We start from the raw sequence: 23,431 nt of genomic DNA, 5'->3' as shown, positions 1-23,431 counted from the left end.
ACAAACCAGAGTACCAAGATTAAAAAACACAAGATAAAAGTGGGCAGTAAAGTTTTAAACAACCACCAATCATTGTATCTAAAAAGGCGCTAGGTGCGTAAACAGCATAAAAACACCAATCAAAAATGCGTAATCGTGTAAACTGTAGTCTTAAAATGTATAATTGGAGCTAAAAGGTAAACAATAAATCAGTTTCTGCATAATCATATTAGTTTGCTGTCCAGAAGTTCTGTTTCTCCCACACTGGGAGCAGATGAAATTCCACGTTAGTTTCAGGGCAGCACCTCTTAATGTGTGCAGATAAAGATGCTAAAAACATTAGGTATAGGCAGGCTAAGGAGACTTCGTGGCAGGAATCTGTGTCAGTTCAAAATTTACCTTCCTTATTGCTGGGGAAGGGTTTCCTACTCCTCAAAACACCTCCTTGGCATCTCCTTCCCGGGCACCACCCCGGTGCGTCTCCCTCCCCGCTTGAGCGCGTGGACACAGAGAGACACCTAATTAATCAGCCAGGATGGTGCCATTCCCGTGCTAAATGTGGTTCCTCCGGGTCTCCTGTGACTAGAGGTGTGCTCTGAGCAAGCCGAGACCGGGCCGTGCCGCGCCATGATCTCCCGCTGGTACTTTGACGTGGCTGAAGGAAAGTGCGCGCCCTTCTTTTACGGCGGCTGCGGCGGCAACCGGAACAACTTTGACTCGGAGGAATACTGCATGGCGGTGTGTGGCAGCATCAGTAAGTGCCCTGAGCGGGCCTGGGCTCTCACCAACTAACCCCGGCCGCGGTCTGTCCACACCTCTGCTCACCACTCGGCCTCCTGGGCCTCTTGCTAACCTGGCGTGGGCATGGGTGACTTCTCACTGAGCTTAACACCTCCTCAGGTGAGGCCTTCACACTCCTCCTCAAGTGAGGCCTTTGCACCCATCTTCTATTTATTCTCTATCAACGTTTACTGATGTTTCACTGTCTGTCTGCACCTACAATGCATGTGCAGGAAAAAGGACTAACTTTAGGGAAGCCTCAGGTAAGTTTAAAAATAGCTCGTGTTTTTTGCAGTGTATTCTCACGTGTTTCTGACCTTTTTTTTTATTAACAAAGCTAAAAAATATTAGAATGCGGATTTACGGAGTTTTTCGGTTTAGTTTGGTTGGGTTCTTTGTGTGTGTTTGCAATGAAAAGGGGAGAATTTAATTTTTGATGTTGCCCTAAGGGCTGTGCTGCACGTGGAAGTGAATCACCTCCCACTTTCTTTCACTCAACCATATGTTGTAATAACTGTTTTTGCTGAAAACCGATATTTGTAGTGTTTGGGAGTGGTGGCTTTCTCCACCATGCACCATTGAAGCTGATAAATGAGGTGCTAGTTTTGTGGGGTGGTTGTGTTTTGAGAGCCTCTTGTACACTCTCCTCCCAATCTGCTTGGCAAGCAGCTACTCCTGGAAGAGCACCAGCTGACATTTACATCTGAGACATTAAAGAGTGAGTATCAACCCATAACAGTGTCTCACTGCCCTGTCTGCTCACACGGCATGGAGGAGCAGGACACGAGCAGCATCTCAGGGCTCCTTTTCATAAAATGTCTTCCAAACTTGGCCTTTCCAGGAGCATTTTCATTATGCTGTACTGGTGCTCCAGCAGCATTTTATCCCAGCATCTTCTGGAGCTGTTTGTGGCAAAGCTCCAGAGAAGGGACATGGAGAATTCTGCCATGATGGGAGTGAGGAGGACACTTCATGAGCCTTGATCAGCTTCTGCAACAAGACAGGAGATGTAGTTGTCCTGGTTTGAACGACAGGTGTCTGCCAATAAAGGCACAAGCTTCTCTTTGAAATGGAGAATGTAACCCCCTCCCTCCAAATTATTATAATTTTGAAATTAAGGGGCTCTCAGGGAAAGATACGGGAATAGGAATAACAGTTCTTAATTAGGAAAATTAAAATAGAAATACAGTATTGCAAAGAACAATCCCAACACTGACAGAGTCAGAATACAGCCTGACACCCTGTCAGTCAGTCAGGGTGTTGGTAGCAGTCCCATTCAATGGTGGCTGCATCCTCCTGCAGTGGCAGATGTGGTTCAGCTGGAGCAGTGCTCCTGTAGAAGGTGCAGTTTCCTCTGAAGGTCAAGGGATGATGTGGAAAGGTCCGGTTTTTCTCTGGAATCCAGTGGAAAGAAGGATAACTTGCTGTTCAGAATCTCAGTTTTTATCTGGGTAGGAAAGGCTTGGCTCCTCCCCCTGGCTGGAGCATCTCCCAGTGGGATGATGTAATTTTATCAGTCATGCAGTGGGACTGAATGGGCCAGCAGCAGATGATATCTTCCTGGAGGGAGGAGGGGCTGTGGAAAAGATAAAGATGATTGTCCCACCTAGTCTTAAAGATGGCCCATTAGCAGATGGTATGTGCTGCAGAGATAAGGAATCACTGCCCCACCTGGTTTTAACAGATGGTGATAGAATACACATTTCTGGCCACAACAACCCAGTACAGTAGTGAAGGCAGAGATCTGTGCATGAGCTTGGAGTGAGGTCTGATGTATTTACTGACAGAAGAACATTTTGAACCATTAAGTTCCTGTGTTAGGTAAGGTTTTCCCGAGATGGAAAACACAATTTGTCTCTGATTGCATCCTCTCTTTGGGAAGATAAATGATCTTCTCTTTGCTCAGGAGATTCTGCTTTGTGTCATGGAATTTATTATCTGGCTCAGTGTTTTTTTTTTTCCTCAGATTCATTTCAATAAAACAAGACTATTACCATTTCCATGATTCTCTTTATTTGGAAGTCCAAATTTTCGGTCAAAGTAATTTTCTCTTTAATAGCAGTGGAGTTAGATTGAGTACTTGTTTGACTTCATTTGCACAACTCAAACTGATTTTATATCTCTCATAGAATTTTTTTCTGACTTTTTTTTTCTTCAATAGTTTCTCAAACAGTTGAATCTGAGAATACACTTTCCAAGCTATTTCAGTATTTTTTCCTGGTTTTTTATGTTATATCAGTGTATTCTATACCCTCATCTATACACCTATTTTTTTCTGTTCCTGAAGTAACTTTGTTGTATTTTAGTTTCATGTACTGTTTCAGTCTCACCATGCTGTTTCTCCTTGTTCTTCTTATTCTTGCTGAATAGAAATTGTAATGAAAATAATTGCAAGTGCTGAATATAATAACTTTCAGCACTGAAATTATGAGTTCTGTGTTTAGTACTAATCTAATGCTGCTGAAAGAGGTAGCACAGACATCGTCTTTCACCCCTGTCTCACAGAAGAAAAGAAAAACAGTGGGGAAGTTTCCTTCAAGGCCACTCCTATTGTCTCCTGTCTTTTTTCTTCCTCACTGTCACCTCACTGACTGTTAATTTAGTCTTTGTATTTGATTTTTGTGCCTCCTCCTCCCCACTTCATTATTATTAATGTATTTATTCTATTCTTTCTTTATTTTCTCTCTGAAGTTCGGATTGTTCTTACTCCCTTGTGTCCTATTAAAACAAAACAAAAACAAAACAAACAAAAATAAAAATCAAACCTCTGTTAGGCAGGAAGCAAGATAGCTGCTAAAGCACGTATTTCTTCTGTTGAGCTATAGTTTGCTTTTCAGGATAAACTAGTTAGATGTTACAGAGTAATATGAAATAGTGGATAGCACTGGGTTTCTCTTGTATAGTGGGCAAAGGGTGGAAGTTTAGAATGTGAGTCAGATTTTCAGGTAATGAATTGGAATTGGACTGAACAAAAATGTGAGGATGTTTTGTTGTCAAAAATATCCATACAATGTGAAATCTGAATGTTAGTACCCTGAACACTTTCTCTTAAGAAAAAAAAAAAAAAAAAGAGATTAAAAAAGCATGTTTTATTCTGCTTTCTTGCTAAGTCTGCCTTGATCTGGAAAGGTGGGTCTGTGCTGTCATGCAAAGCCTCAAACTCCCTCCATGTTCAGTGGATTTGACTGGTGCTCTGAGATCTGATGGAAATGATTTATCTCTTGGGTAGGAGCTACTGCAATCTTTTTTTTTTTTTCATTTATCATCCAACTCCATGGAAATTGATACACAATTGTCTTAAAAGTAGAAGGCTTTGAGGCTGATGTTACCAATTCCTTCAGACCATCAGACCACCTGCTCAGTCTCTACTGATTTTTTATAAGAATATTCAGTACTGGCTGTGGTTTTCATTCAATATAATGATTCCAGTTTCTACTGTTGACTGCCCACAATGGCTTCTTTGAAGTCATAGAATCTGTTAAGTGGTTAATTTGGATTTAATGGCCTCAGAATAAGTATGTGTGTGTATATATATATATATGTGTATAAGTGTATGTTGAGTATATATATACGAATATGCAAATATATTGCTATTACCAAAGGAAAGATTTCTGTCTTACACTACAAAGTAATATATTGTACTAATTTTTTTACTTGTGTGTTAGTTGTTGCATTTTAAACATCCTTAAAGTTTCAGGAAATACGTATTTTTTAAAATAAGTGCTATTTTGAAATTATATTAATGTTTAATTCTTAACTTGGGGACTTAAAAGTCGGGAAAACACATTCTCTTAAATGTACTTCATTTCTCAGACAGCTCTCCCAGGAGCTCCAGCAGCCATCAGAGCTGAGTGGAATTCACTCTGTTTTCATTTGTTCCTCATTCAAAGTGGAAGTGAATTGTACTCTGGTGACACAGTCAGTTTTTGAAAATCTTGACATATCATTAAAATGATCTTTTATAAATAGGGAGGTTTTTTTATTTCATGATAGTACTGAATTCCTGTGTCTCACAACAGGGCACCAGCAGGATTCAGTGTTGTCAGTTCCCTCCTTCGTTGCATAAACCCTGAAACTTAATAGGAAGTTTAAATGTTGACACATGTGCTTTTATTTTTGATTATTCTAGAGCACTATCACAGGGTTTTGGGTGAATTTAGGCACAGTAGTATTTATTCTCTAGACTATATACTGTGAACTTCCAAACTTGCTGAATCTCTTGGTGATTTTTTAAGTGACAGATACTATCCACTTTAATTTTTCTTCAGAGGTGTACTTTAAATAAAGATCTGTACCTTTTACAGCAGCAGCTTATTCCTGTTGTCAGTCATTTTCTTTGTCCATTGTTTGTTTGTTTGGGATGTTGACATCTCCCTAGTTAGCAGGTAGTAAAATGTTTTGGCAGCTAAAATTGCATGCCAGCTTCCAGTGTCTAAGGCATTAAAGAGCTATGACTTCTAATAACTATTTAAATTTTTAATTTTGACTATGACCTTTAGTGGATACAAGTGACTAATTTTTGCTTCTGCAGCTTCATCTGCATAAATTTGGACTTTTATTTCACTTTTGAACCACACAGGCTCTACTAGAACTTTTAATTAGTAAGTGGGTGAAGTTTAGGATTCAAAAAGGAAATAATGCTTTCTTACCCAAAAGTTAGACTACTACTAATTTCATACACAAAGAATTAAATTAATTTGAGGTACTGCTGTGAGCAAGGTTTACTGTAACTTATTTTGCTGGGTCTGACCACTGCATTTTTTGTTTTGATTCCTTTTACTCTGTGGAACTTGATGACTGTTGTTTACAACCTTGGTAGAAGTCATGTTCAGGAAAATACTTCTGTCTTGTATTTGTCTCTCTTTTTTTTCCCCTCTCATAAATATTTAAACTTATGATAAGTTGAAAGAGAATGACATTGCAGCAAAGTATTTCAAAGATGCTTGAGGAAGTTATGGGGACCTCCTCCCAGTCATGAAGAGCATCAAAGAATTTGGAGAGTGATTTGAGCCATTAATGGTTGAATGTTGATTGGATATCAGCAAGGCAGAATTGTATTTGTCAGGATTGATGAAAAGGAAGGCCAAGTTCTAGCTGTGCATGGGTAGGAAATGTATCTTGAGGTTCTTACTCAGAGGCTTTTTATATGAGAAAATTCAACTTAAACCTAGTTTAGATGGCAAGTAGCACCTTTAATTAAGACAATGGATCAGGAATAATGAGAGTATGGTGTGTTTCATTGGGTAGGTTTTTTTCCTCTCCAAAGAGTCTCTGATGGATTTCACTAAACTCTTTCAGGCTGCCTGTTGTTTGATGCCATACCAATTACTTAAATTATGAGATATTAAAGGAAAATAGAATCAGTATTCATAAAGTAGGGATTGGATATCACTGCATAGTGACAGGACTGTTGGTCAGTTTGCTTGAATTGCCCTAAATGCAAATATTTCCTCTACTAATGTCACAGCTATCTCCTAGTTATCCAACAGGAATGGCTGGCAATTAGTGCAAGCTCACTGATTATTTCCAGCCTTTGTGAGGTTTTTTTTAAAATCAAATTGTTACAAATAAAGTAACTATCTGTGAAGCCAAACTGTTGTTAAAGCAAAGATTTGAGTTATGTCATTCAGTACTGTACAGTTCATGAGTGCTTTAAAAGGGATTTGCATTCACACTTGTGTGTTACAATTTACCTTTTAAAAATAAACTTATATACAAAGAACATGACTGCAAAGGGCACTTTGCTGTCTTACAGACTTTATTCATTTCTAGGCTTTTTTTCATACTTGGAATTTTTCTTTTGGCAGCAGTTTCTAACCTGTTTCAAGAACATTGTTTTATTCACTCTGCGGAGCTTCTCCTGGTGTGTGAAATGGGGTGAGAGAGGGGGAAGAAATCCTGATCTATTTATATGTATTTGCTGTAACATGTTCATCTAAATCCTGTTTCTGTGTCTTCCTCTGATGCTAAATGGATGGCTGTATTCTTATGGGAATTAGAACCGATGCTTCTTTATTAATAAATTTTCATTAATCTTCTTTATTAATTTTTTTTCCCATACTAAAGTAGAAATTCTTCTTTTCTTCTCCGTCCCCTCCCTCTCTCCAAATTTTTCATCAGTCCCTACCACAGCTGCTAGCACTCCTGATGCTGTTGACAAATACTTGGAGACACCTGGAGATGAGAATGAACATGCCCATTTCCAGAAAGCCAAGGAGAGGCTTGAAGCGAAGCATCGTGAAAGAATGTCCCAGGTAAGGGGAGATTTCTTTATTCCTAAATGGATGAAGTGATCCTTATCTTTTTCTTTCCCAAGGCTTCATCTCCAGGTGCTCTGACAATTTGCAAACACACCATTTACTGCCTTTCAGACTCTAAGAATTCAGCTGACTGACACACATTTGTGGTTGCAATCATAAGTGGCCACATACAGTTACTAGAAGGGTTAAGAAAAAACTGTATAAAATGTCTCTCATCTTCATTGGAGAATACTTGTTTTGTGAGATTATTCATGTTTCAAAGTAATACAACTTGGCCACTGTATTAATTGTCCTTCCCTTGGAGCAGCTGAGGGAGATGGTTTGTGCTAAGTTTCATTTTCTGTGTGTCCTGGGGGTAGTGTAAGATCACATATGTTTATCTAATGGTTTTGAGCCTCAAGGTAACATATTATGCATCTGAAGTCAAAAGAAAAGAGGAAAACTGGTGCTTTTGAGCTAAAAATCCAAACTGAATCAACCCTTTTCTTTCTGTTTAACCAAAGAGATTTGTGTAGCCTGAAACTGTACCCGAGTTTTTATTCAGTGAGAGATGAGTTACCTGTTCTCTCAGAAACAGGGTTTATAATAACAATGCTAAGAAAAAAAATGGCCACTTCTGCTTTAATAACAGCAAAGAAAAACATATAAGAGGTTTAAAGGAAAATCTCATATACATATTTTTTGAGAATGAAACAACTACAAAAAATAATGTAGTGTAATTCAGATGCATTTCATATAACCATTTAGCTAATTTACTGTGTATTTTCATTATAACTTTGTCCCCCTGGTGGGATTTCAGTGTGTCTGTCCGTTACTGATACATTATTAACCTGTAGCTCTGTGCTAAAATGTTATTCCAAAAATGAAAATAAAATGTTATGAATGAAAATGAAATTAAGCTCTTAGTGTACATCCCTGTCTAGTGGCACAGTTGCTGTGCCTGGCACTTTTCTAATAAATTGGGCAGGGCATCTTACCTGAAGCACTCATCCAACTGGTGCAAGCCACATACTGAGAATATGACATGTCATGGATAGCAAGATAGGTGCTCCTCATCTGCTTGGGAAGTGTGGAAGCACAAATAATCTAAACAGAGAAATAATTAAAACAGACAAAATAGGACCAATTTAATGGACAGGGAATCTGGAGAATTAAAAAGGCACATAGACTGCCTAGCAGAGGAAATATCCTGCCTTGGCTAGGCATGCAGAGGGTTGGTGGACAATACAGTCACCACCCCATTATTCCTTCTCCTTGAAATAACCTTTTTGCAAAAAATGCTGTGGAGGTGGGTTTCCTGTAAGCAAAGAACAGTCAGTGCAGATTTCTTTGGCATAGTCTTCAGATTCTCACTGTGCTTCCATTTGTCTCCAAAATCCCAGTATGTAAAGATAAAGCCAAGTACTTAGGGGCAGTATTTGGGTGAACTGTGTATTTTATGTTTTGATATGAACATCTGGAAGACCCTCTCAGCTGAAGGGTGTGATTCAGGGGTTTGACTGAAACTGGAGCTGCCCTCATTAGCGTGTTCCTAGGCATCCTTCCTGTCTGCACTGAGCACACAGAGAGTGAGGCAGGTCAGCTGCCCCCCTCCTGCCATGTCAGTTCCCCAAAAACAAGGGAAATAACCAGTTCTGGCCAGTTCAACAACCTGAGTCAGCTCTGGTAAAAAGCAGCATGATTGGTGCATAAAAAAAAATTAATCATGAAATTGCCTAAGCTGCTTATGAAAGCACATCTTAAAGGACATGTGTCTTGAAGTACACAGACCTTTTGCAGAGCTTTGAAGATTAGAGTTTACTCATAGAAGGGAAAGCTCATTTTTAGAAACTTAAGTTATGATTATGATCTCCATGTTAACTTGTCAAATGTTCATGGGCAAGCAGAAAAGCCAGTTAGTTTACCATTCTGTGTTTACTCACATGAACATTTGTGTCCAATACCACTGGTTTCCTTTTCTGGCAATTTATTTTAAAATTACTTTTTTACTTTTTCTTTAAAAACAGGTATGTTCTATAAAATTAAAATATATATGTAGCTGGAAATTAATATTGAACTCTTACTTGTTTTGTTAAAAATAATGCTATCAATGCTTTTCTCAGTAAAAAGAAAAGGTAGCAGATGAGTCACTAGCCAAGTCTTTTTTTTTTTTTTAAATTCAAAGTCCAGTTCTTTCAGAGATAAAAAGTAGAAGCTTATAAAGGAGCAGAAATACCCAGTTTTCTTCTAATAAAAAGAGAAAAAAGCAGCAAGTAATTATTTAGTCTAGATAAACGTCATAATCTGAAATAGATTTTTTTCATAAAACACAGATAATTTATTTCATTTCATAAAAAGGCTAGTTTTAAAATAGTATTGGGTTTGGTGCACACCTTATTTTGCAACAGCCAATTAACTAATAAAAAAATCAGAAGCATTCTATTTGACATGCAAAATGTAATCATCCAAGGTGTGGGGAAGTGTATCACTATCATCAGGGAAAATGTAAATATTCTGTATATCCTCTGCTGTTTCTCTTAATTTACCGTGAAATTCTGACAACTTGTGTTTTTCTCTTGTATAAAGATGTTCACATGAGCAGAGACCAAGATTCAGTCAGTGGTTATGTCACATCATGATTCACAGCTCATAAAAGATTTTTTAGTGGGGAAGTCTGTCTCTGTGATGACCTGATGCACCTCTGGGTCACTCTTTTAATCCCTTGTGCTCTGAAGTGTCCATGAAGCAGCAAGGCTTATAAACTTTCCTAACTTACAGGAAGAACTGTAAGGAGAATTACACAAAATTTTAAGGTTTTTCCAAGAATTCATCATACAGCCACAGAAGCAGGAAAACTACATTCCCATGCAAACTGGGGTAGCTGTTCAGTGATGCATGTGTAACCTTTAAATGTTTGCTGCTCTCCAGAAGATAACAGGGAGAGGCTACACTAGGTGATTGATTGCAAAGTGTCGTGGTTCTTGTTTCTTGCTTTGGTACAATTCCCCTTTTTCTCTTTTCACTTTCTTAATGCCTGTACAGCTCCCTTACTTAATTAGTTGCTGCTAAATAGCCTGATGAACCAGATACTGAACCTTACTCAAGGGAGCAGTATATTTATACATTTCTCTCCTCAGACATCTTGTGACATCCTCATGTCTTAAATTTGCTCTTCATTTGGCTGTCTACAATATTTTTGGAATTGTGTCATGTACAATATTTATTATAGGAACTTGATGATACCTTGTGTCCTAGAATAGCTTTGCTTCTTGGAAGTTTATTTCCAAAGCAATCATCTGAAAATACTGTGGTTCTCAAGCAGCCTGAACAGGTCTGGTGTTCGTTCAAGATGTTTTTTTGATCATTGCATGCCACTTGTTCCAACATCCTAGATGCATCTTCATGTGATGTTTAGTCCCAGTGACACTTTGGAATCACAGAATGGTTTGAGTTGGAAGGGACTTTAAAGATCATTCAGTTCCATCCCCCTGCCATGGGCAGGGGCACCTTCCAATACATCAGATTGCTCGAAATCCCATCCAGCCTGGCCTTGAACATTTCCAGGGATGCAGCAGCCACAACTTCTCTGGGCAGCCTATTGACAGGCTTTCACCACCCTCAGAGTAAATAACTTCTTCCTAATATTTAATCTACTACTTTCAGTTTAACCTATTTTCTTTCAGCTTAAAAGCATTTCTCCTTATCACTACACACCTTGTGAAAAGTCCCCTCTCCCGCCTTCATGAAGGCCCCCTTTAGACAATGGAGGACTGCTTTAAGGTCTCCTTGAAGTCTTCTCCAGACTCAAGGACTCCAGGTCTCTCACCCTGGCCTCACAGAGGAGCTGCTCTAACCCTTTGTCATCTTCATGGTCCTCCTCTAGACCCACTCAAGCAGGTTGATGTGCATCTTGTGTTGGGGCCCAGACCTGGCTGCATCAGAGCGAAACAGAGAGGCAGAATCCCTCCTCAACCTGCTGTCCATGGAGTTTTGAATATAGGATACACTGGGTTTCCTGGGCTCTGAGCACACATGGCTAGCTCATATTTGGTTTTTCATCCACCAGGACACTCAAGCCTTTTCCCAGGGCTGCTCTCAGTCCACTCACTGTGCAGCTTATATTGATTTTGGGATTGTCCCAGCCCAGATGTAGGAGCCCACACGTGGCCCTGTTGAACTTGAACCTGGGGTTTTCCCAGGCCTGCCTCTCAATCCTGTCCAGGTCCCTCTGAATGACATCCCTTCCCTCTGGAGTATCAATCACATCACTGACCTTGGTGTCACTTAGCTGAGATTGCTCTCAGTCCTACTGTCCATATCTTCAACAAAGATGTTAAATAACACTGATTCATGTATTGCCTAGATTCTACCATCTCTATTACTGTGTGTGGGAATCCTGTTTCCTTCCTTAAAACTGTCTGGTTAATAGGATTACCCCCCTCAGTTATTGTCAGGACTCTTTGGAGAAGTTTAATGATGTTATTACCAGAAAAAAAGGTGAAGACTTAAGTATGGAACAAAAGCCCTAGACAAAGATAGACCCTTTTGGCATGACTGTGACCTCACTAAGCCAATCTTTGGGAAAATACCTCTGCTGGCCTGATAGTGCTAAGCCAAATGTCTGCCATGAATTCTTCTCTTGCAGATATGCTTTTGTGCCCTGGTGTAAAAAATAGGAGTGAATTCTGCTGCTTCAATACATAATGAAATTTTTGACCTTAGCATCTGTTAATAATGAATGACATATTTCCATACTGCTTCTTTCCCTCCTGCTGTCTCTTAGAGCCCAATTTCAAAAAGCATCTGCCAGGCTCTAAGGCCTGAGTTTTGAAGAAGTTTTACTTTGAAATGGCTTGCTGCTTATATCTCAAACCAAAAGCTGTTATTTTCCCTGTACAAAGCCCCAACCCTTGAAGAGCCCTAAATCTGTATGTTTTTCGTAGGTCTGTGCTGTCAGCAGTGGAGAATAGGTTTGTAAGTGCAGAGGACAAGTTCAGCCTTTTTCTGCACATGTGTAATTGGGGATTTTTTTCTCCTTCTTGCTCTTTGTGGTCTTTTGTAGTGCTATGGCACATTTCTCACAATTCCCTGAAGTGATGCCATTTGGTGGGAGCAGGAGTTCCTGTGTGTGGTTGTATGGCCCATGGATGGCTGTATCTTCAGTTGGTTAGCACACACACACAGATGCTCTCAAGCATTGAAGTCTTCTCAGTTACAAAAATCATCACTTAGGGCACAGCAGTTTTTATAAGAATACTGTTTCTACAATCAGCCATGTATTTCTGGGTTTTTTTTCAAAATCTTTCAGTTTTGTGGCACCACAGCTGAACTTTGAGACAACGAATTTACATTCCTCCCAACTAGCTGTGTAGGCTGTCAGTTTATCATCCTGCCTTATAAGGTTTGAGTAAAGAAAATTGTGTAGCCAAAGGTCCTCCCTCAATCACATCACCCACAGTGCTTACTTTTGTCATGCACATTAGCAGAGGGTTAGTTTAGGGGATAAAGATGGAACTCCTGTTCTGAAAATCCATAACTGCTCTTTCAGAGTGAAAAAATTAGGCAGATGTCAGAGATGTCATTTTTTCACAGAAAAAGGAAAAGAGGGAGAAGAGAATAATGAAGTTGCTAACCTAGGGCAGTATTCGAGCCTGAACATATCATTGTAGTTTGATTTAGCTTAATGCCATAATTTCTGGGCCTTCTGTAAATTCACATCCTGTTGCAATTGTCTCTAATCACAGAGGAGCAAAGAGAACTAATTCTGTGAATAAAGCAGAAAAAAACTCTGAATATTCGTTCAAATACTGGTTCAAATATTCCCCAGAACAGGATAAAACCCAAAAGTGATTAGATATTGATATAAAAAAAAAAGATATATTTTATTTGAAAGAGGCATAGAGAAGAAAGAGAAAAGAAATAAAGAAATGGAAAAAAAGCCTATCACCCCTTCCATGGGTCCCAACAACATTTCATTGTTTCCTTCCATCTGATCTTGGTGGTGAGGGTCCCCTGCTGAAAAAAATTCTATACAGGATTCTATAATGGATTAATATACATTTAGGTAGGTGGGAACACACAGTTACCTCCCTGAGGGAGGCAAGTTAGACACTGTCCCTTGCAAGACTGTGGATCTATTACATCATGTAGTATCACTGCAGTGCTCTGGTGCAAGGTCTGGGGACCCCTTTGGGGGATGTTACAACCCACCTTACCACACAAAGGAAACCAAGCCTCTGTGAATAAGATGGATTCAACCCAGGAAGGTTTGAAATTTCCCAAAAACATGATTAAAATCAAACGAGGTTAGATGTTGCTGCTAAAAACACTTGATATATTTTATTTAATAGTAAAAGAGGCAAAGAGAAAGAAAGATGAAAGAAAGAGAGATTTGTGTGTGGGAACTGGGGAGACTAGGAAAGAGTGTTGGGGTTAGATAGAAACCTATCACCCTTCTGGGGGTCCCAGCAATGTCTTCTTCTTCTCCTCCATCTGGTCTTCTTGGTGGTGAGGGTCCCCTGCTGTGGTGGCACCAAAATGTGTAGAATCCCATGGATTAATGCACATTTGGGGCAGGTGGGAGCACCCAGGTGCCTCCCTTAAGGGGGCAGTTTGACACTGTCCCTTGCAGCACTGTGGATCTGTTGCATCATGTTGCAGTGCTCTGGTGCAGGGTCTGGGGACTCTTTGAGGGGCTTTGATGGGCCATGACACCCCTCAGCTGTTCTTCACATGGACGCAGCTTTTCTTGGAGTGAAGTGGCCCCTGGTCTCCTCTGCACAGTGGAGGATGAATATTCACTGCCTCTCACCAGAGACTTTTTCAACATCCACCCAAACCTCATCCTTCCCCACTTTGGTGGGGGTCTGTGTGAGCCTGGCAGCAGATAACCATGGAGCTACAGCCTCCACCCCTGAAAGTGGTGGTCTGGGTCCTGCAATGGATGCTCTTCCAGATGCTTTGAACAGTAGTGTCACTTTTCTTATCTCTCCTCCTTAGGTGGTTTAACTCACAGTTCAGGGTTTTAGTCAGGAGGCCCATTCTGGTTGAGCTTGGGTGGTCTTCTGTGCATCTTTTGTTATGTACTTTTGCTATAATAGGCAAAACCATAACATTTCAGTCTCTGACACATCCTGCCACCAGTGTCATGTCAGGTCTCTGGAAAGGTGCTGCCTATGTACACAAATTGTTTTCTCAGCCCCAACAGTCATATGGCCTAAGCAGGATTAAGAGCTGTGTGTTTAATGTGCACTGATTGCACAGCAGCACTCTGATAATTAATAAGTTTTTTCCAGACCACAGCACTGTGCTCTAAACTGTAGTGTCAGTTCATGTCATGTAGTCCTGTTTTTTCAGAGAATCAGTGAAATCTCCTTTGCCAAAGAGCTGCAGTAGTAGCATGTGGGGGGTGACCTAGAAATTCAGTGTGCTGCCCATCATGTTCTCTGTCACTAGTTCCTTGCTACAACTCCTTCTAAATTTTGTTTTCCTGCTGTTTTAAAGTTTGGCTTCAATTTAAACATCAATGGGTATTGTTTGATGAGAAGGTAATGTAAACTGAAGAGGCAGTTTTAGGCTGACAGTTACATAGGTTGGAGTACAGTTCTTGGGACTTAAATTTCAGATTACAGTTCTTAGTAAAGGAGTGGGGTGAGTTAAAGACCATGATTCTAAATATTTAATTTCAGGTCTCTGCTTATTACTACTGCCTAACCATGCCCCTGGTGAAGCCCAAAAGCAGGCAAAGCAATTTCCCACTTTAAAGTTTTCAGCATCCTATTAGCTTCCCAAAAGAGAAGTCTTGATATTTTTGGTCTGTTACTGAGGCCAGAATCTCTTACAGATAAATAATTTAGCTGACAGTGAGTTGATCTGGTTTTACCATGACTAATGTATTGCTGTCTTGAGATACACTCTAGGGTTTGGGGTGAAAAGGAAAATTAAAACTTGACAACAAAATCCCATACATTGGGTTGTTTTGGAGTGTGGGTGTCAGCCTGCTGAGTAATCCTATTACATTTCAAGGCTTGGGACTTGTAGAAGTGTCCTTTGAGCTCAGGTTTGTGTGGGTTGTGTTTTTTTTAAAGCACAGGCTCAGCCAGGTACCCTAGGGCACCACTAGCACTTTCCAGTCTGTTCATCAAAGAGCCTGATTAGCAATGTCTGGTGTGGTGTGTGGAAAAACTGGGAAGCCTGAGACAGGAGGTGAGTGCTGGAGGCTCAACTTGCAAACATGAGACACAGCAGGTCTTATCTTTCCTGCCTTTGGTATTGATCTTGGCAAAATTTCAGTTGTCCCTGTGGACTCTAAACTTTTTTAAAAATTATCTTGACTATTTCTATTGAATGGTGTGAAAGTGTGTGTTTATTGAGAAAGGAAGGAAAGGAAATACACATTGTGATTGCTTGTAGGTTTCTTATTGGGCTAATCCTGCACATAAATAGTCACCTATATGTGTGCACTTCATTCAGTGGGAATAATCACTCCTATATAAAATATATCATCTGAGGAGATTGCTGTCTAGGTGTGAAATGAGTGAAGGCCCTAGGTAAGACCACAGAAAGGTTTCAGATCTCATGGACAAGTTCACTCACTCTCTGACTATTGAAATACTACTGCTCTGTGTTACAGGGAGAGGAGGCTTCTCACACTGATGAAAGAAATGACACTAAAAGATCTCCTGCGTTATTTTTCTGACAGTGTTGTACTTGAGATACATATTCAGTTCTTGGAAGTGTTTCTACAACCCTGTTTCTGGGCAAATAGCTGGACTAGCACAAATTATCTGTGATTTTTGATCTGCTCAGGCCAGTGATGCAGCCTGAATAAACTAAAAACTTTTCTGGTGCCAAAAAAGGTGGCATGATCCAGTTGGAATGAGTTGAAATTTTTCCACAGGGTGTATGATAGGTGGAATTGGTTTTCTTTCTGTCTGAGATGAAGAAGGGTTGGTGTGTTCACCCATGGAGATCTCCACTTCCCTTGCTTGAGAGCTGGTTAATGTGTTCCTTCACAGCAGAGTTGTGAGAGCTTGGCACAGTATTCAGACAGACAAGTATTGTCTTTGTTAAATTTGATAACAGGGTCCTACCTTTATAAAATGTTGTAACTGCATTTTTTATTCTAGAGGTAAAAGGAGGAGAGGATTGTAAAAATATGACTCTTGGAGCTGCAGTGCTTGGCTGCTGCTAAGCTGTGGGACGAGAGAGGAAAATAGGAAAGTCACACTCCATGTTTTGTTCTCATTAGGTCATGAGAGAGTGGGAAGAGGCAGAACGCCAAGCAAAGAACTTGCCAAAGGCTGACAAGAAAGCTGTTATCCAGGTAAAGGAAAATGGAACCAGCCCTCCCATCTGGGGCCCCAGTTAAGATACAAGGGGTGCTGGGTGTGGTGTGGTATAATTTAATAATCTACTTCATGGAGATTTCATGTTATTCTCTGCTCTGTTTTTTTCTTGTCTGTGCTAATGTCTTCTGTGTTTCTATTGCGATTGATGTTATTTTCAGCATTTCCAGGAGAAAGTGGAATCACTGGAACAGGAAGCAGCAAATGAAAGACAGCAGCTTGTGGAGACTCACATGGCACGAGTGGAGGCCATGCTGAACGACCGTCGGCGCATTGCTCTGGAGAACTACATCACAGCCCTGCAGACTGTCCCACCCAGGGTGAGTGAGGCACCACAGGCTCTGCCAGCTGGCTCACAATCACTCTAGTTGTCCTGGGGAAATGCAGATGTGCCCAGGTGCAGTCCAGCTTTGGAGCCAGGAGTGTGCTCGCTGTGCAAGAGCTGGGATAGCAATGAGACAGTTTGCCTAAATGCAGACACAAGCTCCCCATGTGCATGCATACCTGTTGATGGATACACACATAATAAAGATACTTAAGCAAAGCACATGAAAGTGATTTGGTTGTCAGAAATCATAGCTGTTCACAGATCCTGCAGGAGGATGGTGTCCCTCCAAGTGATGCACATCAGAATACTTCATCCTGACAATATGGAGCTCAAAGATAGGATGGCTGGGATTTTTTGGTTTGTTTGTTGAACTGTTGAAATGTTTTGTTAAGGATCTTGTGAGGATTGTTGGATGACATGAGTTTAGCACACTAGCAATTCAAAGTTGTCTGCTTTGGGTGTGGTGGCTATTGTTGGGTGTAAATATGTACATTTTTAATGCAGATGGAATGGAATTTAATGACTCTCTATCTCTGATACTTATTTCAATACCACACTAGCTGGTCAGTGGCCTCTAGAGAAAGAGAATTTGCACAAAGACTCGGGGAAAGCAGTAAATTGTTTTATGTGTCTCTGGCCTCTTGAACACTTCCTAGATGGAAAAAGCATTGTTACAGTGCTGAATCTTTCAGTGAATTTGACCTCACAGGGAGTTACACCAATATGGCTAATATGATTGCATTATACATTTTCAGTAAATTTTCCTCTGAGGAGAAGCTTGCATATTTGGTGAACATGGAAAAGTGATCATTGTCTTAGCTCTTTATCACTGTCATCATAATTGTTTTTTGCCACCCTGTGGTACAAAACTCTTGCTTTTACCATATCTGCCAAGTGAAAGTTAAAACCTTTCACTTAGGTAAAAGTGTCGTGGGGTGATGTCAGGATAGTTGTGTGAAGAGTTTCCATGTATTTTGCAGTAGTAATTTGTGGAAAATGAAGCTAGTCGGTGTTAAATTGGTAGAGGATGTTATTTGGCTTGGATGTGAGTTGTATGTTACAACCTCTGACACAGTGAGGGTAGTGAAAGGCTTAAACTCATTAGGAGACAGATTAGTGAGTTATAAGGTGGGATGCAGCTTCTTTTATGAACTCAGAACTGAGGTGAGGTGAGTGTATGGATTGGCTACAGGTCGTGTTTGCTTTCTTGCACTGTGGGTTTGGGTAGTTCACCAAAGGCAGGGTTTCACATTTGGCATTGGAGCCAGGCTTTCCTGCTTTGAAGTTCAGCCTTGTACAAATCTAATCCTGTCTGAGAAGTACCCCAGTAAAATGATTCAATTTCAAGCTCTGTGTGTGTGTCAGGCTGACAGCTTGGTTCTGCAGGAATCTGTGGATATTGAATGGTATGTTGGGGACCACACATAACAGCAGAGAGGTCTCTACAGCTGCCAAAGGGTAGAATGCAGAGGACACAAAGTGACCTCAGCTGCAGAACTCTAGGGGAAGAAATGGTAACAGGGACTCTGGGACCAGAAAAACTTGTATTTTTTGCTTGTGTACCTTGTAGTCAGCCTCCAGGACATCTAAATTACTGATATATTTCCCGTGTTGGGGGGAGAGCACCAGGTCTGAAAGGTGACAGGAGCACTCTTTGCTGGGTTAAGAGATGGCTGGAGAGTGGTGGTGAACAGTGCTGCATCCAGCTGGCAGCCAGGCACAGGTGGTGTCCCTTGGGTTCTGTGCTGGGGCCAATCCTTTTAAATATTTTATTGATGGCATGGATTAGGGGTTTGAGTCTTTCATTAACAGATTTGCAGATGGAAGTGTGTGTCGATCTGTTGGAAGGTAGGAGGGCTCTGCATAGAGACCAGGAATGGTTGGATGGATGGGCAGAGTACAAGAAGATGAAGTTTAATAAATCTAAGTGCTGAGTCCTGCATTTTGGCCACAACAACTCACTGCAGCACTGCAGGCTGGGGACAGAGTGGCTGGACAGTGCCCAGGCAGAAAGGGACCTGAGGGTTCTCGTGACAGCCAGCTGAACATGAGCCATTGGTGTGTCCTGTGCCCAAGTGGCCAGTGGCCCCTGGCCTGGATCAGGAACAGTGTGGCCAGCAGGAGCAGGGAGCTCATTCTTGCCCTGTACTCAGCACTGGTGAGGCCACACCCTGAGTGCTGTGTCCAGTTCTGGCCCCTCAGTTTAGGAAGGATGTTGAGATGCTGAAATGTGTCCAGAGGAGGCAGCAAGGCTGGTGAGGGGCTTGGAACACAAACCCTGTGAGGAATGGCTGAGGGAGCTGGGGGTGTTTAGCCTTAGAAAAGGAGACTCAGGGGTGACCTTATCACTCTCTACAGCTCCTGAAAGGTGGCTGTAGCCAGGTGGGGATTGGTCTCTTTTCTTCAGGCAACAACTGACAGAGCGAGAGGACACCATCTTAGCTGCACCAAGTGAAATATGGGTTGGATAGAAAGAAAAAGTTTTTTATGGCAAGAGTGATAAAGCACTGGAATCATCTGTCCAGGGACATAGCAGAGTCACCATCCCTGGATGTGTTTAAAAAAAGATTGGATGTGGCATTTGGTGCCATGGTTTAATTGAGGTGTTAGGGTGTGGCTTGGACTCAATGATGTTAAAGGTGTCTTCCAACTTAGTGATTCTGTGAGGGTGAAGCCTGGTGAGCAACTGATGATAGCTGAATGACCTAAAGAGTTAATCCAGTCCACTAACTGCTTTGCAGGATATGGAGCCAGAAGTTTGAATACTCTGTGAATCCAGACTTTGGCTTCCTAGCCAAAGAGAAAATGGGCTTAATGGAAAATGCAACTCTGATACCCTGGCTGAATTTCACTCTGGCAGTTCTCTAGTAAACTAAAAGTGCATTTGATGCAGTTGTGTTATCTTTGGGAGAGTAATTCATAACCTTACTGATAACTTGTTAAGTATTAGTAGAAAAGGTGTGGGAGTGGAGGGTTCTGGAGTTCTCAAATTATTTTTAAGAACCTCCTTCACAGCCTGCTTCCAGTCACGTGGTTTGCTATTAGTATGTTTACTGCAAAAATAGATTCGAAGTATTTTAAGTGAAGGAGACTCTTTCACTAAAGTCATGAGGAAGAATTTGAATTTAAATTTTAAAAATAAATTATACTTTTTTTATGAAAGTACTGCATGCCATTAGGAGGGTTAAAAGGTCGGTGAATCATTTGTGAATAGCTTCTGTATCAGATTAAAAACTGTATCTGCAGTTTTTTTTCATGTGTTACACAGATGGTTGCCCAGTGCCAGTGTCAGAGGTGTGCCTCTGAGTACCACTCAGGGCAGCAAGAAAGAGAGGGAGCACACAGGCATGAAATTAGCTTCAAGTTGTAACAGAAGATAAATTCAAGCAGAAGCAAATATTTGTACTCTCATCCTGTTCTCAGAAGCACTGAGTCATGCAGGCTCCCCAGAAACTCAAAATTTGATCCTCTCTCTTCATTCCTGATGCAGCTTTACTGTGCTGCTGTACTTTGCTGCCTTTGAAAATGGGGTGCAGCTGTTCAGTATCCAGTGTCAAAATATTATATTGTTTCATCCTGCTTGACAGGCTTGCTACAGGAAAGGAGGATTAGTGGCAGCTGGAAGCAATATGCCCCTAGTTTTTAAAACAGTTGCAAATTTTCCCCTTCATTTTGTACATTAAATAGGGGAATTCAAATCCATCATTCTCTGTGAACAGATTGATTCTGTAATTTGCTTGTATTCCCTCTTTCACAGGCATGTCAAATTTTTGTGGATTTATGACTCCCTTTATAATCTTTGGTGGTAAGACAGGCACATTATCTGTGGAAAGCTGGTGGTAGTTGACAAAAAAACAAGCAGAAAATAAATTGAAATTAAGGGTTTCAGAGCAGGGAAGCATACAGGAAAACTTTGAAAGGTAATTAATTAACCTCTTTACTTTGCACATAAATTAAAGTGAGTATATAATCCTTAATAGCAGTTTAAAATGCTTCTCTCCTAATTCAGCACTATTTTACTGAAATGTAAATTCTTGCTTAGAAGAGCGGGCATTGAGATCAACCGTATAATGTACATTAATCCATCTGATTTTTTCCCCATGTTTTCTTTTTCTTCAGAATTTACTCTGGTACCTTTTATGCTTGGGAGCAGTGTCTGTTCACAAAGAGAGCACAGTGCAGGTTGAAACTAGTCAGGTTTGGCTATTTGGATAGGGAAGAGGAATCTGCAGGGGGGCCCATGCTCAGTGTCTCGGTGTTGGGGAAGCTCAGAGCATTTCCTGAGTCCAAGGGGGTTGCTGTGGAAATACACTGTTGGAGGCAGGCCAAAGTGTTGCTGCTGAATTGGTGATAAAAATCCTCCTGTGGAGCAGGAAACAGCAGTCCAGCTCTAATACTCCACCCTTTAGCTCTGCTCCTCCAAACCCATTAACTTCCAGCTGTGGAATTCTTCAAATATATACTTAATTTTGTAGATTTTTTATGAAATAGCATGGATATCAGCTCTTTTTTTATACAAAGTCAGATTTCAAGAAATGTGGTCACCTAATTCCATTTTCCAGTGTCTTATTTTAAACCCTAGCAGATTTGTTATAACTAGAATTAAGAATTTTAAAATAGTGAGCAGAAACAAAATTTGTCTACATTTGTCAAAGTTTGGTGAGCTGAAATACTGAAAAACAAATAATGAGATGAATCAAATAGTTTTCATTTCATTTTATTTGACCCCCAGAGGAGCCCTTGAGAGGGGAGACAAATCTAAGTCTTGGGCACCATTATAGCATTGTGAAAGTATCCTCTCTGATTTAGAGTGAATTTTGATCAAAAAGACAAGCCAGCTCAGAATTTCCCATGGAAGTTCCATGGCACAAAGCCAGGAAGTTGTATTTTCAATTCACAGAAGTACTTTAATATGGTGTTTGTGTGGCTTCTCTGTAGTAAATATTTTAGATTTCCACGAGGAGAGATTTTAGCCATGCAAACTACATTTGATGTTTCCATTTTCCAAGCTCATTGAAACTGTTGAGAAACTGTTTCATCACTCCCTTAAATTCTGAAATAGCAGATTAGGACCAGTAAGGAGATCATGGTGGAGGGACATCTGCATGTTTATATATTCATATTTATGTGAGTGTGTTTATATATAACTTTCTAAAAACTGGATTATGGGCATTTTAGATCTCATATACAAGACCACAGAATGACTCCTTGCAAGTAAGAGGCAAAGCATATTCTCTACAGTCCTAGGTAGAACATTTATTCTTAATGGTGCATTGTCACTCTAGGTAGTCTTTGTAGCCCACATACGTTGTCTGTGATCCTGTCTACAGATGTATCAAATGCACGCAAGCCCCCATGTACTCAGGAAATGTAAAATAGAATTTTGACAACAATCTCCAGCATAAACGAGATTATAAACTAGCAACTATAAAACACCCAAAGACATGAGCACATCTGCTGGATGATCACAAAAGCTTATAAGAAGGACTATGATCAATCTCAGTTGTACTCAGTTGTAGATTTAAAAAAAAACAAGTGTTTGAATCTGCTGAGGAGGAGGAGCTTTGGAATGAATTTGATGGGAGCAAATGATGTTACATTATGTGCTTAAAATAGTTGGTAGGTTCACATATTAGTAGGTTTGTCATCTTTTCTACATTTACCTGAATAGTGTGTTCTATGAGACTGTGGATTTAAGCTTCTTGCCAGCCAGTCCAGACTTTTGCAGTACACAGTACCTAGCTATTCCCTTCTAGTTTTAGACATGATACTTAACTTGGAATATCTCTTGAAAAAAAAATAAAGTTAATCCTTTTCTGTCCAGTCTGTCCTAACCTGTTGCTTTGATGTGTCTTGGGGGCAAGAAAAGTTGAATTCTCAGGAAAGGTATCCAAATTTTCTGTCTTCAAAATTTTCTTCTTGCTGTTAAACTTCCTGATCTTTTAGGCTTCATTTTGATAAAGCTTTACAGTTGACATTTTGGTTGTTTGGCCATTACCACAAGGTTCTGAGGATTACTCACTTCCCAGCATTTGTCCACAGTTTCTTGCAACTTCCTCTAAGAATACTTGGCTTTGAGGACTTGGAGTTATTTTCCTTATGAATGAATTTTCAGCAGTGGAGATGCTAAGTTTAAATCTGGCAGGATATGGCTTCACTTCTCTGTTTCTGTCTGACATATCTTCTCCAAATAACCTTTGGTTTACTTTCCTCAGACATTTCTGAATCTGTTGCTTTTCTTAAACGGAAGAGATTCTGAAATCTTTGGACTTCATATCTTAGCATTCATCTCTTGTGTAAATGTTAAATCAGTTTAGGCTCTATATTTGTCCATGAATCTAAGTCTTAAAGCTTCACCTTCACCCACAGTTCTTCCTGTTTTGGGAAGATGTGCACAGAGCTTCTGACACCTATTTTATCACTTCCACACCTTCTTTCCTGTGTCACTGTCAGTGCCTAGACAAGCTCTTTACCATTTCTGTTCATTCTTTAATCTGCATTCTTTAATCTTTAATCAGTAAGGTCATCTTTCTATTCCTTCCCACTGCTCAGCAGCCTCAGATAGGATGCACAAGCACAGCACCCTAAGTGGGAATGGAGAGAAGGGGACTGCATTTCCAGAATCCATCATAATCTCAGAGTTAAAGATGGGTGTCATAGCTGGATGCTGGAAAACACTTCCTGTTTTGGCACTGTATTATTGTGCAGAGCAGGAAAGTTCATAGGAATGCATGTCTTAGCCTTCAGTCAGTGCTCTG

At 40.4% G+C, this 23,431-nt stretch overlaps 2 protein-coding genes across 4 annotated transcripts in view; both read left to right on the top strand.

Annotated features, from left to right (window-relative positions):
- ATP5PF (ATP synthase peripheral stalk subunit F6) overlaps nt 1-23,431 on the top strand; it is a 282,601-nt gene that overhangs the window by 157,231 nt on the left and 101,939 nt on the right. The gene's annotated exons all lie outside the window — the stretch shown is intronic.
- The window catches only part of APP (amyloid beta precursor protein), a 181,890-nt gene that overhangs the window by 109,223 nt on the left and 49,236 nt on the right, over nt 1-23,431 (top strand). For both annotated transcript variants that reach the window (XM_079299170.1, XM_079299169.1), the window contains exons 7-10: nt 566-733; nt 6,880-7,013; nt 16,249-16,323; nt 16,507-16,665. In XM_079299170.1, coding sequence (XP_079155296.1) covers nt 566-733; nt 6,880-7,013; nt 16,249-16,323; nt 16,507-16,665 — 536 coding nt within the window. The remainder of the gene's footprint in view (nt 1-565; nt 734-6,879; nt 7,014-16,248; nt 16,324-16,506; nt 16,666-23,431) is intronic.

Source organism: Erithacus rubecula (assembly GCF_903797595.1).
Source record: "Erithacus rubecula genome assembly, chromosome: 1".
NCBI lineage: Eukaryota > Metazoa > Chordata > Aves > Passeriformes > Muscicapidae > Erithacus > Erithacus rubecula.
This window is presented reverse-complemented; position numbering and strand designations above follow the sequence as displayed.